The sequence below is a fragment of the Cinclus cinclus genome, chromosome 3, assembly GCF_963662255.1.
Source record: "Cinclus cinclus chromosome 3, bCinCin1.1, whole genome shotgun sequence".
In the NCBI taxonomy this organism is placed as follows: Eukaryota; Metazoa; Chordata; class Aves; order Passeriformes; family Cinclidae; genus Cinclus; species Cinclus cinclus.
Window position 1 is genome coordinate 50,578,927 of NC_085048.1, and position 14,934 is coordinate 50,593,860.

The following is a 14,934-nucleotide window of genomic DNA, read 5'->3' on the forward strand; positions in this document are numbered from 1 at the left end:
TAAGGAAAATGTCAAGGGCTTTCTGAAACAGTGAACACTTAGTTTTTTTATCATCATTGCTAAATCATTAGAATTTACTGCTTAAATGTCTAATTTAAATCATTAAATAGCTCACTTTGAAACCTTGTTCATATTATTTCAAAGGTTTTACTGTCTCCAGTATAGACCCATGGAGATATAAGGCCCATAAATCTCAAAAAACTTTCTATGTTGTATATACAGCAATGCATTAAAGCTAACTAAACTGTTCATCTGTAAACCTCGATTAAACCTAACCCATTGTATTATGATATTTCTAATAGGAATATTTTTCTTTTTTTTCTGTTTTTATTCTCCCTTAGATTAAAATTTGTCGGAAAATTGATTTTCATCCACAGCTCATGTCAGTGTTATTAAGAATAGTCTAAATGGGGAGAAAATTTTCAAAACGGCCTTTTATAAAGGGCTCTGTTGTGTCTTGAATCATGATCTCTCACTGAAAGGATTTTTTTAAGGGTAATTGACTCAACAGTATAGAAGAAAAACAGAGGTTTTTTTATAGATCAATCCATGTACAGAAGAGAAGGCAGACATTGACAGGCTGTATGGAAGCAGATTGATTTGTACAAGTTTTATACACTCCTGTACATCAAGGGAGCTTTGTCAAAATTGTATTGACTTTAGTAATTTAGACATTCTTGGTTATATCCCCTAATGTTATATTCATGAACAGAGACATAGACTAGAAATTCTTCTTAAGACAGTCAAATAGTGTACATTCTATATAACAACAATCTGCAGGAGTTTTGGGGGAAGTTAAACACATTTCACAACAACTTACATTATTTCATTCTGCAAAATTTGTAATTAGAGGATTCAATGACCTAGAGAAAATACTTTTTTTTTGTCATAGATCCTCTGAAGATGTTACAGAGTTTTTTTTTCCTCACAATATCACAGATACCATCAAAATGGCAAGGAATGACCAATATACTTCAGTCATGGAAGGGGAATATTTCAGAGCTTGTCATGGTTCATTAACAGATCAGAATGGTTATGTTGATGACTCTTCCATGGTAAATGCTCTCCCACTCAAAGATGCAGGAATATATTTTTAGGACAATATAACTTGGAAAATCATACTCAGATACAATGCTGTTCAAATGTTTTTTGTGATATAGTGTTCTTCAAAGTAGTACAAAGCATAGGTCTCCTTGAGATCATATACCCTGTGTATTAAGATTTTTTCCACCAGGAGACTGATCTTAGTTTTCACACTTGCCTAACTGCAGTGTCTTCCTGAGTGATTACCCTGCCCTGTCAGAGAGGGAAACATGGGAGGACTATCAGAAACAAAAGTCCTTTTCATGTGAATGTGGAAATGGAGGAAGGTAAAAGCTGCACAAGCTGAGCAAAAAATTCAAGACCTAAGAGAGAGAATCATGGAGAACCAGTATACACTGCAAAGAAGTTTTAAGATGTCAGTGAATAACAAAATAATAGAAATCTAGAGTTAAAAAAGGTGTAGAAGGCTACAGCCAAGGAATAAGCAGCATATTGAAGTCAAAGTTCAGATAGCCATGGAGAACAGATCTGCTCAAATTACTGGTGACACCAGTGTCCTGACATGGCAGCATCAGTGTCAGCCAAGCTGAGAGCACTGCTTCCAAATACTTGTCAAAGCTCCATAAAAAGATAAGATAAGATAAGTAATTTAAAATTAGTTCTTTACTTCCTAGTTTACCAACCAAGGTTCCCAAGTAGAAATACTACTTGATATTTCTACTTTAAATACAACCAGATGCTATATAACAATGCCTTTATCTTCACAAATTCCTTTACCTTCTTTCTCTTGTTCATCATTACAGGATCCTATATTTTGTTTTATTATTCTCTTCTGTTGGTGACCTGAAAATTCAAACTCTTCATCAAAGTTTTAAGGTAAGATCTTTGAAAAGGCCAAGCAACCATAAAATAGGAGAGCAACAATCTGTTCTTTTCTTTCCTACCAGATTAATACAAAGCATTTTGCTTTTTGACCAGGAGATATTTGAAAATTTAAACTCATACGCATACTTCAATACAATTTATTGCTTACTACTAGAACCTAGTGTATAAATTGAGATTGTCCTAAATAATTACCTCCTTTCCAAAAGATTTACTGTGGAGCTGAAGGAAAAGGCAATGACAACAAGAGAAAGTTTGAGATTGAATACATAATAACCATATGCCCTTTTTCTAAGGCCTCAAGAATTCAGTATAACATCATTTCTACAGGACATTGGATAGTATCCAGGAAAAGCATTCTATTTGAAGGTATCAAGTAATCTAAAAAAATTATATATATATATATACATATACACACACACACACATATATATATATATATGGCACATACACACAACTATTTCCACCTTATCAGAAACAAAGAATGGTCCAAGATTACGTAAATCAGCAATGGCAAAATAGAGAGATACTGAAAACATGTCAATCTAGAAAAAGAGTAAGATCCTTTCAGCCTTCACCAGCTGCATGATTACGTATATAATGTCTGAATATCACTGAGTTGGAAAGCCTAGGGCGTAAGTAGATTGGTTTCATAAATTTTCTGTGTGATAAGCATTCTGTTACTTCCTACAGTTTTACCTTTTCTTCAGAGCTGGTTTCTTCTGTCAAGGGCTAAGCCAGTCCTTGATGTTATATAAACAATATTTTTCAGTTAAAAAATGCTTCTATTTTTTCTCTATTCTGAAAAATTATGATACTATTTTCAACTGTATTTATAAGAAGAATCTTTTATTTCATTCTGTCCGTTCTCCTGATAAGTGATATTTAGTGATGTACCAGTCATAAAGGTATCTAAGCACTAAGAAGTCACATGCAGATGTCTCTTCAGCTATTTTAAAGATTTAAATTTGTCTGCCTACTCCTCTTTTCCCTTCTGACATTTTGCCAAATATACTCATAAATTACTTTTTTTTTTCCCTAGGGCTGAAATAAAGCTTCAGGGTCTAGGGTTCCTTAAGCCATTGTGGCATATTTTCTGATATATGGAAGACATAGAACAGCACAACATAACAGCTTTTCATGATAATATTTTAAAAGTAATTCTGCTTACTTCATTTCCTCCAAATCTATTGCATGAAAAGTATTGTATCCTGGGGACTGGCCTTGACCCTTAAAGGGAGTTTAGTTATATGGCTCTGAGCAGATAATCTCCCCCAAATTTGTTTGCCAAATGGGTGTCTAATTTACATTCCAAATTACCTGAATTACATGCATAGATGAGCTAATGAAACACACAAATGTGTAACTGGTCATAAATAGTCATTTCTATGTGCAATTGCAGTAATTGCATGCTCCTCATGATTTTGAAAATCAAGAATCTAATGTTAATTTGATGCTAGTGATCTTGTGTAACAGTTATATTTAAAGATTAGGTTTATCACTCAGCAAATGTGTCAGCCTTGTTTTATTATGTCTTTTTTCCATTATGGTTAATTGATGGATAACATAGTTTAACATTGCAAGGACTTCTTTCTGCTGATAAGCAGGGTTCAAATATTTTCCTGAAATAAGCAGGACTGCAAATCTATTTCTATACTGTCTCAAAATAACCACAATTTTATATTCCTTTAAACAGGATGTTAAAAAAAGAAATAATCATTTGAGGTAAAGAGATTTTTGGGGAAAGACATAATAAGTCACACAATTATTTTTATCCACATGTTCTGATTCACAATAATCACATTACAGAAATATCTAATTAATGTAACAATTTGTTTCAGTCATGGGTCCTGGCAAAACCTAAGTCTCATTTTCTGTTTTCAAATGCAGGATATCTTGTAGCTCTTGTCACTTATTCTGCTGATACTCCATCTGTTTTTCTCTTAGACTGCAATTGCTTTCTGCGTAATATAGAACTTAGATCTCTATAAGAGAAAAATTAACTAGTGCTGTGGTGTGACTGAAGGACTCAAGTATCATATGAAAACTGCTGCATAATTACACAAAAAGACACAGGTATTTTGTACTATGAAATTATATTGTGTAAAGACCAATAGCATATATTGCAGTTGTAGTTCTAAGTCATCAGACATGGCTAATTTTAAAATTTAGTATTTCAACCACTTTACAGTAATGATCAGACTATAAACAATATAATTCCATTTCAGGGATTACGTTTTAATCTTCTGAATGTAAGACCTGACTTTATATTTCTCTTTCAGTGGTTGCAACAATAGAAATACTGTTGATAAACACAGAGCCAAAAATATTCCATTCTTTATTACAAATAATGCACAGAAAAATTACTCAATAACAATAGCTGAAAGAACAATCCAAAGTATATTAAGACAATAATGTTGATTATGTTTATAGTTGGATAGCAAGTTATGGCTGAATGCCATCCCGAGCATTTTACAGATTAGGCCTCAGTCCTGTAATGTGTTTCACTCAGGAAATCCCCCAAGCCATCTGTGAGACTACTGTAAAGAACATTTACATCTTGTCATGCATATATCAGTGCATCATTCTTGTCCCAGGCCTAGTAATGTGATCTTTATTTAAAAAAAAAAAAATTAATAAAAACCCATCAGAACAAACAGTCAAGTTAATAAGCAGATGCCAATAAAGGTGGGAAAGCTCAAACTTGCCTTCAATAGCTGCTGGTTTCTTTCTTGGACTGTGTTCTAGAAGCAGACGAGGTGGTGCGAATTCCTTATGTCCTGCACCTGAGATTACAGGTTAAGAAGCATAGAAAATGTTTTCACCAACAGGCTGAGCTGGGAGGCTGAGCCTCCTGCAAAATGGCTCACATTAAAATATCACAGTGTGCATAAAAGCTAATATCTTTCAGACACTATAAGAAAGAAATGTATTTTTCAACAAATAGAGTAATTTATTTTTAAGAGTCACATTTGAAACCAATGAAGTCCAAGTGACTCAAACATATGCTGAAATGCTACAGTTCTGTTTTTCTTCCTTAGACTCAAAAGAGAATAATAATACTATGATAATAAGGTTACATATTCATGATACCTCTTCTACAACAAAGTCTTATTTTCATCTGTCAAACAAATGATCTTCAGTTGCTCCCTTAAGTCCACTTATTATGAGCTCCTGGAAACACCAGTAAAAATTATGATGTTTCTCATCCTTAAGGATTATTCTTAATTAGCCAATACCAACCAGGTCATGCATTGTGAACACTGATGAAGTTACACCTCTACTCTGTCTGAGTGTTCAGCTGGGACTTTCTGTACTATCTTAGCCTATGTGCAGATATAGTTTTGTACAAAACACTTTTCACTTCATTTCTCCACAGATTCACAAGCATATTTAATGTATTCTTATATTACATATGTTTATTTTCTAGTTTACGACATATTTGCAGTCTACTTATTTGTTTTTAAGTTATTTCCCTGGTATTTAGTCTCAGAAGCTATCCTGCCACCGTCATTTGGCAAGTACAATTTTTTGTGACCTGAGAAATAAAATTGAATAGTTAAATATAATATCATTTCAGTCATATGTGCCAGCATACATTCATTGCACCAGAGTCCACATGCAAACAGACTAAATCTGTTAAATCTCAGCTCCAGCTTCACATCAGAAACTCAAAGCCATGCCTCATGCTTGATGATAGATTCAGAAAATAAATTAAGGTTTTAATGGGCTTGGAAAAGGAAGCATCTTACTTCCCCCTCTCATTTTGCAAAGGTGTGTATGCTCATGGGGAATACATGAGAAAAACATCTTCTTAAAGATAGCAGTGGGATTTGAGCATCGTGGACTTAATGTTATTGTGTCTCATCAACATATGTACAATTTCAGACACAATTTGCAAACGTGTGGTTCAGTTAATCCAGCAACTGGTATTAATTATCAAACACAGAGCTGCTCAAACTTGACGTGTGCCTGAGCCACTGACAAATGTTACCACATTGATAAAACCAATTATTAAAAGTGCTTTGCAACAAATGGTAATAATCCTACTTTTTCCATGCATTTCCTGTCTTGGCAATAAACCCAAGAGGATATTTACCAATATCATTGCAGAAAAACTATAGCCTTAAAATGAATGTTAGGCAAACTTCAGGAATCCAGATGTTTAGCCATGATTTTCCAACTGCTTTATGTCCGAAAAAAAAATAATCTTGAAGTTGCAAACTGAACTAATAAGCCACTGATTGCCTTTGTTGCCAACCAGAATAGAAAAGTTAGATTGATAACCAGGTCAACACACAGAAACTAGAACAAGTGAATTTTCAGTTCAGAATGAAAACAAAAAACAACACAGCAATTAATGAAGAATCTTGTAATGGGTAATCTTATTTTTCCTTCTACATTTGATTAAAGTCTGAGAATAAACATTAGTTTTTTCTTTTTCTTTTTCTTTTTCTTTTTCTTTTTCTTTTTCTTTTTCTTTTTCTTTTTCTTTTTCTTTTTCTTTTTCTTTTTCTTTTTCTTTTTCTTTTTCTTTTTCTTTTTCTTTTTCTTTCTTTTTTTTTCTTTCCAAAACAAAACCATCTATTCTCCAGTTAGAAAAATTGATAATTTTTATAACTTAGATGAATATTTTTTGTGAAAAAGGATAAAGGGCAGTGGCTCAGAATGTTGAGTAGATGAGTAATGATGAAGGATAGTCAGTAATTTTGACTGCTGTGTGGTATCTACAGTGTGGGGAAATGATCTAACTCCTCTAGGTGAAATTGTAGGCTGGCCCCATTATCTTCCTGTGCTTTGTTGTGGCAGCAGTTTTCTAATGACTACATCAGTTTGTGCATAATGCCAGTATAATACCACTTATTGCTAATGACTTGTCAAGTTCTATTTTAGAGGTTTACAAGTTTTAAGCAAAAAATTTATTGCATGTAAATTGACCACACGATCCAATATGAGAATGTTTTAAGTTTAAGCCTCACAGATCAAAAACTTTCCCTTAGGCTAAAATGTTTGTTCTGAGCAGGTTTCCATCCACTCTTATAAAAGATTTCTTTAATGTTTCCCTGTCTTATTAAATGTCTCTCCATTCACTTTGATGGGAATGTAAAGGAGAGTAAATGAATAAATATTTTATCCATTCTTTTGATGAAATATATTAAAGGGGATAACCTCAGTTAAATTTCTTTTCCTTCTTCTCTCCTCTTCAACTTATAAAGCACAAGTGGCTTTCTGTAGTACAGACAACTGATAAATAGAAATTAGGAATTGGCTTCAATAGATCAGACCATTAGTATTACTGATGTCTACTATCTTGACTCTAGTAGTGGCCAGTTGGACACATATCCATGATGTAAATGAGACAAAGTCAGGATGTTTTTAAGGTTCTCAGTGGACAATCAGATTAGTCCATGAATTGCAAGAAGCTGTTATTCAGATTACCACTATTATTACTGGATGTATGCTTATCTCACAGCTTTACACATGCAGCCACAAAAAGCACTGCATAGTTATTTGCTTCTCCTTTCAAACGTAGCCTTCATTTTACTGCTACTAGATAAGCCACTAAGCATATCATTTAAGCCGCTTTTAAAAAAATAGTTTTTGATTTCTCCAAAAGACGTAATTGCAAGCACAAATATGTGCATGAATTTCTATGCCAATTTGTCCCTAGAGCTGATCCACATTTCCATGTGTCATCTGTCCATGCAGTTGTGCTACAGGTATCTCCTTCATATATGATATTGTAAACAGCTGACAACAAATCACATCTGATGAAAACTGAAAGAGGGAAATATTTTGGATTTAAGCACATGGGAATGATCTCACCAAGAAAAAAGTGTCACATTAAGACATGAGTACCTTTCTCCACAGCCTGAAAGGAAAGAAATAGGCTGCAAAGATGAGTAGAAGGTTTAAGACTCTAACTAGGTAACATGAATTATTAACTGAAAGTCAGCTGAAGTCCTCAAGCTCTGGGAAACTTTTGTCATCAGTGTTTATCAAATTGCTTGAGATATCTTGAAGAAATAAATCATGACTTGGATTATTAATAGTTTAGATTTTTTATTGCATGATAAGGAATACAAGACAAACTTTAATTACCTTACTTTTCTCAATCTAGGAAATGTCTTTCTGCGTACACCAAAAATGTCATGTTTGAATATTGTGTATAAATTGATTTCCTATGATAGTATCAAATTATGTGAGTTTTCTTTCTTTCCTGATCTTCTGAGCTCAATTTTTCTGCAGCGACCTTAATAAAGTGTCTAAATATATATTTCTAGATAAAAAGATAAAATGCTTGTAAAATGTATTGTTATTATTAGTAGCAGTAGTAGTATTAGTATTAGTACTGTCATTATACAGGGATTTCTGACAGGTGAGTATTCCAATTGGACATGGAGAGAAATAATGCCATCGCAGAGGGCAATATCTAGAAATACCATTCCTATGACTGTTCTTTTCCTCATATCCATATACCAGTTACTTAAACAGCAGGAATCCTATGGTTCATCAGCACCAACACTTTGTCACAGTTTCTCAGTGCAGCAAAATATCTTCAGATAAATCTCATTCTGCTCAGTTATGACACCACTCTAGTGATAGTAAAAATAAAGTAATTGTCTTTGCAGAGTCATTTGCTACAAAAAATTCCAAAGGTTAAATGAATGTTGGAACAAGGTGTGGATCGGCAGAATGAGGCAAGACTGCCAAATATGCTTTTAGAGGACTGAAAATGTAATGGAGGTCAACCATTTTGTGCAGGCTTCCAGTTTTGAGGTGTCAGTTGCTGCAAGTTAAAAGTGAGTCTCTTCCCAGCTTTCAGTCATTACTCTCCAGACATTAGGCTGTGACTGTTCCTTAGTGTGCATGTGTGCATGAAAAACCAGGAGCAAACTATTTTTCATTAAGAAAGAACAGCTGAGGATCAAGAGGTGAGATTGTATAACTGTACTGAACAATGTTAATGTTAATTTTCTGGAATGCATTACTTGAAATAAAAGACTGATGCCCCATATAAGCATTTTTTCCTAAGGAGCACACTGTGACACAAGGATTTCATGCACACTGGCAATTAAATGGTGCCTGGGAACATTACTGGGCTCTGGAATTCAGACACACATATCCTTCAACATGCTTTTTGGATAGCCTCTGACAACTTTGACTTGTGCCAAGCAGCAGTGTCTCAAAAAATTCATTGGCTCAGTTCAGGAATTGGCAGGGTCCAGGGACCACTCCCGATAGATAGCTGAGATACACCCAGCCCATTTTGACCTTGAGGGCACGCACTGGATGTGGATCTCTCTATGAGAGAAAAAAAATCACCTTCAGAGAGCAAACAGTTGAGTTGAGTTTGATTTAGTAATCTAGATGTGGCCACATAACAAATTTATATCAAATAGCAAAAAACACTTTCTAAATGTTCTAAACAGGATTTTAATTACCTATTTGGAACTTAATTTTTGACAGGGGAAGATGGAAATAATAGATAATAAAATTATACTTTTAATAAAGTATCTTTTAGTAGACAATATAAATTTCAGTTTTTTAATTGCACTCAGAACGTGGTTCTTTATTAAATGGTTAATTGACCAATGTAAAGCGAAACTCTGAATTTTGAATAAGGTTGATGATATTACTTAAGAAAAACCTATGCTACAGTGTCTGCAGTGATTACCAGCAGCAATGCAATCTTTTAAATTTTAGTGTTATGTCACACTCACCATCAGCCAGTTTCTTTTATGATGCATAAGAAAAGAAGAAAAGGAGTTTACACGGGTAATGACAAATATATTTATCTAGCTATGTTCCACTATATCTATGTATTTAAAATCCACTAACAAATAATTCTGGAACTCTACATGGAGTCCAACTTACTAGTAAAGCACATTATTGTGAGATACTCCCTCAACACAAGGACAATGAAACCATGCCTCTACAAATAACCTAACAGTCTTGGGAGTCCATCCATCTATTAAGCTGAAAGCAAGGGCCAGTAGGTTAAAACTGAGGGTGTAGGAAGGAAGGATGTAGACTGATATTCTAAATTCTCTTTTGAAAGGGAGTAAGGGGAAGGAATGAATTTCTCTTCTCAAGGCACCTAACAATAAGTAGCAGCAATGTGATAGCCTTCTGTTCTTAATACCTAAAAATTTGAGTTCATCCTTTTGTTGTTGATGATGAATTTCTATATATGTTTCTATGTAGTAAAAATATAAGTTATATGCATGTGCATGCATGAACATATAAATACATATCAATATTCATTTAGAATTAATCATAGAAAGGTTAGCATTGGAAGAGACTTTGAAGATCATCTATTTCTTAATTCCTACCATGGTTTAGTGAGATTTCTGAGCAGAAAATACTTGATTTGGTAATTAAACAGGTGTGAGAATCATTGTTGCAGACTCCTGGATGTTGTGTGAACATCAGTTACTGTGTTTTCATTCTGACACCAATGCCAATTAAAGTCACAGCTGGGAATTTGTTTGATATATTTTTTCTTTTCCAGTGCATTTGTATCTCACACAATGTAAGTGTGCATAGCAAGTGTACAAATGAGACAGGTGAGAGAGGTGTGGGTAGAGCTATTGGTGGTTTTTTTTTTTTTTCTGTTTTAATTTAAGCAGATAGTGTAGATCTAGAAATGCATGTAACATAATTTAGTTGCATGACATAGCTTGCAGTTTAATCTATTTACAAAACCATATCTGTTGACAACTCCCTTACATAGATTTTTACCACAAAATCCCTCTATAATTCAATCCATATTTATGAGAACGGTTTTAATGTTTTTGTTCAGAAGACTGTAGTCATTAAGGAGTTAAGAACTAAGCATTAACAGTTTTGTCATTATATGTTAAGTAAGGAATCACACAGCCTTTCCTGACATTAAAATAAAATTGAATTGAAAAAAATTGAAAATTGAATTTGCTGCTTCCACTTCCTCCCATCATTTATCATGGGCAGTTAGCAGGTAAAAATAAACCTACATATTATGTTTAGAAATATCGAAAGATGGATCTCAAAGAACTAAGTACCAGGACAGTGAAAATTATGGGCTATTGTGCGGTAATGATGGGTTATTATATGCATTGTGGTGTACAAAAGGATTGTAAAGGCAGATTATAAAACGAAAAGACATATTCAGCCTTTCTCTCTCTCCCCAAATAACCTTTAATAAAATGGTATATACAGTGACCCCAGCATAATTAACACGAATATCAGGAGTTGGCATAGAAGCCTTTTTTTCCACAATGTGAAGTATCCAATTAAAACAGAAAAGAAAAACACTGCAACCAAATACTTGCAGATAACAATTAAATGGAACAGAGAGTCCTTACAAGCTGTTATGATGAAAAGTAATAGACAATGACCATGCCATGTGAGTACTGCTTAGTAATTTATGTTCTTCGTGTTTGGTTTATCTGTACATATCATTGTTTCAACCATCGTTAGTCCAACTATATTAAAAGTATAAAAAATATTCAATGCTCAAGTCAGAAAAGCTAAAAGTGATTACAGCAAGAATGCTAATACTTTATGTCGTCTTCAATTAATGGTGCATATGCCAGTTGTTGCAAAACAAAAAAAGCCTGAGATGGATAAAATCAAATGGAATCAGATGAAATTAAAAATTGTGATAATCTCTCACAATTACAGATATTTGTGGATAATGAATATATTTAATATATAAATCACTGGAAGTCAAACTTAATCCCAGTATCTCTGTCCCCAAACCACAAAGTTTTTCATATCTTTGAGTCTTTTTGCTAGAATGAGACATACAAGAAGTTAATGATTATGTTACCTGTCTTGTCTATACTTGACAATCACCTAAGACAATGAATCCACAGCCATTTTTCAGAAGTTAGAATTTCAATAATTTAGTCTGAACCTAGAGGGAAAAGAGCTGAGAGGTTTTATTAGATCAAATATCAGAGAAGGGCCCAAAGGTGCAGAGGTGTTACCTTCTAACTCCTATTTATTCACTCCCACTGAAATCACTGGGAGACAAATGCCATGCCTGTAGTTATGGGAAATACTGGAAGAAAAACCTGCAATACTGGTGATAATCATTATTTTAAACCAGTAATGCTTTGGTAACTATTGATTCTTCTTTCCCTTTAGTTTTGCCAGGGTAGATGCTCTATCTTTTAAAGAGGTTATTTTTAGGACAAAGGATCCTGGGATTCACTGTCATGAGTTTTAATTCTTGCACTCAAGGCATCCTCTATGATTTTTGGGTGAGTGCCTTAACTTACCATGTCTTTCTATTGAATCTATAAATGGATCTAACATAAATTTAAAAAAAAATTTAAAAATGGACACTGTGAGCATGCAGCAACTAAAAATTCCAAATATTAAATTCTATTGAAGTGGAAGCTCTAAAGGCTGAACTTTTGCTCTGATGCAAAAATTGTTTAGTCTTCTTTTGTTTGAATCATTTGAATAAGGAATATCTTCCACATTTATTCAAGAAAATATTTCTCTGCATTCCTTCTTTTACCGTTTCACTCACTCCCAGATACTATAGTAACTGGAATGCATTTTTTTCACTGTTACCTTGATTGAGTCGACAGCTCCTGATAATATCACTTGAAATCTTATAGAAACTTTGTCATTTCAAGTCGTCATTTGAACAAAATTCTCGCTTGAACATTTGCAACGTATTTCTTGAATGCATGTAGGCTGTCTCACTACCAGACATGTAAAAGTTAACTTTCAGACAGTTATATCTAGATAGGTCACCCAAGGGATCCATTTATAGTCAATGGAGAGAAATTGGTACCTTCAAAGGGTGATTCATCTTTTCTATCTTAGGCATCTTTCTTAGGATGAAATTGTCCTCTGGAGACCTCCATTTCATACCACTGGTTATAAAGACAGCTAAAGGTTAAAGCTGGGCAATTAACTTTTGGGTATTTAAGTGAGGTGCAATGAATTGCAAGCATTTTATTTTGCAGTTGTCCATAAAGATAATGATAAATGCCACCAAAATATTCCAGGACTAAAACTGCCATGCATATTTTTTCACGCAGTAAATACTGTCTGGAAACGTGTTGCTCCCCAAACCACCAAGAATTAGATGAATGAATCTCACATATAGAAAAGATTTTGTTTTTAAACATGCCTAAAAAAAAAAAAGCCCAAAAATCAACAACAACAAAACCACAAAACAAAACAAAAAGTAAAACAAAACAAACAAACAAAAAAAAAAAACAAAACAAAAAAACCCAAAAAAAACCAAAAAAGAAAAAAGGCATTTCATTTTTTGGATATAATATGTGTGGGCATTGAATATCTTTTGAAATCTATCTTACTTTGTCAGATAATACTGACAGGTGTGTATTGAAGAACAAAGTGAAACAACAGAAAGGAAGAAGGAAGGTGAATTGTTAGAGGGGGCAATAGCGGTTCCTGCTGAAGGAAAAAAAAAGTAGTTTTGACTCATTATAGTTACATGTCATAAGTTACATGTCTTTTTGACAGGGCAGATACATGCAGGAAGAAAGCTGAGATCAAAAGAAAGATGAACCTGAAGAGAATGGTGAAAGGAACGGATCTGCCACAGCTTACAGTCGCAGTGGCTGCAGATGAGATGTATACGTAGGTGGGCATAAAACAAAGTAGGGAGAGCACGTGCTGCTTAGGCCAAAGCTGAACACTCTTGTCTACTGCATTTCATGTTCTCAGAGCAGAGGAGGTGAGGAATCCCTGCTGAGCTGAAATGCTTCATGGTGGAATGCATCTTGCCAAAGTACTTGTAGATCTTTTCTATGCTCTTTTTATCTATGTGATATGGTAAACTGGTACCATTACTGCTGATGAAAGTGAGCCTCCTCATTTTACAGCAAAGACAGCATAAAATTCTATACTGGGATGACAAGAGCAGCTTCTAGTTTCACAATAGATATATAGGTTTCTCCTTTTTAACAAAATGCAGGAGAAAACTGGAAACTCTTCTTGATGATTTTTCAGTGTATTCAGCATCAGGGGGTGTTTAAAGGCACATTGTATAAATGTCAGCTATTTTCCTTGTCATTAAAGCTGAGACACATTCAATGTACAGTGATAAACACCCCTAGGAATTTTCAGAATTATATTCTAATGGTAACAGTTTCATTAGCTCACTTATAATTTTGGAGTTATATAACCCAGGCTTGTAAAACTCACTGAAGGAGAAGATTGTGGGTTATCATGTCTAATTAGAGACAAAAGTTTGCTTGAAACCCATGTAGAATTGCAAGTATTAGCTTTAATGAAATGGTTGGCTTTTAAGATGCTGTTTAGTTTAAGCAACTCTGTGATGGAGCCTTGACTCCATCTTACTCTGACAACGTCCCTATATTCATTCCAAGTGATTCAACCAACTCCATCTCCTGTATATTTCCTGCTTACACTTGAGTACTGACAGGTGTTCCTTGTAGATCTGTGCAAGTGTCTTGCCCTCTTTTTTTTCTTGCTCATTGGGGTGCATCATTCTTGAACCTCGAGGAGGTGATCCTTGAATATCAATCAGGTCTCTTGGACCCCTCTTCCCAGAGGATCTGTTCCTGTGGGATTCTTCCAAGAAGATCCCTAAAGAGCCTAAAGTCAGCTGTCCTGAAATCCATGGTTGCAATCTTACTCGCTGCCCTGCTTCCTCCTGGCCCAATGCTGAACTCCACAATGTCATGGTCACTGCAGCCGAGGCAGCCTCCCAACCTTCACTTCTCTGACAAGGCCTTCCCTGTTTGTCACTATGAGCTAACCAGCACACCACTCCTTGTGGGATCCTCCACTACCTGTGGAGGTACTGAAGTTGTCATCAATTTACAGGAGCTTCCTGGACACTTTGTGCTGCGCTGTGTTACTTCTGCAGTAGATATCAGGGTAGTTACATTCCCTCAAAAGAACCTGTACCTATGACTTTGAGGATGCTTCAAGCCGCCTGTAGAATGCTTCCATTTTGTAATTTACTTGATGTAACATCAGTATCTGTTGTAATAATTTTAACTGGAA

General features: G+C 34.5%; 1 protein-coding gene across 1 annotated transcript in view; it reads right to left on the reverse strand.

Moving 5' to 3' along the window:
* The window catches only part of TRDN (triadin), a 222,980-nt gene that overhangs the window by 117,143 nt on the left and 90,903 nt on the right, over positions 1 to 14,934 (reverse strand). The window contains 1 exon segment of the mRNA XM_062488974.1: positions 4,635 to 4,706. Coding sequence (XP_062344958.1) covers positions 4,635 to 4,706 — 72 coding nt within the window.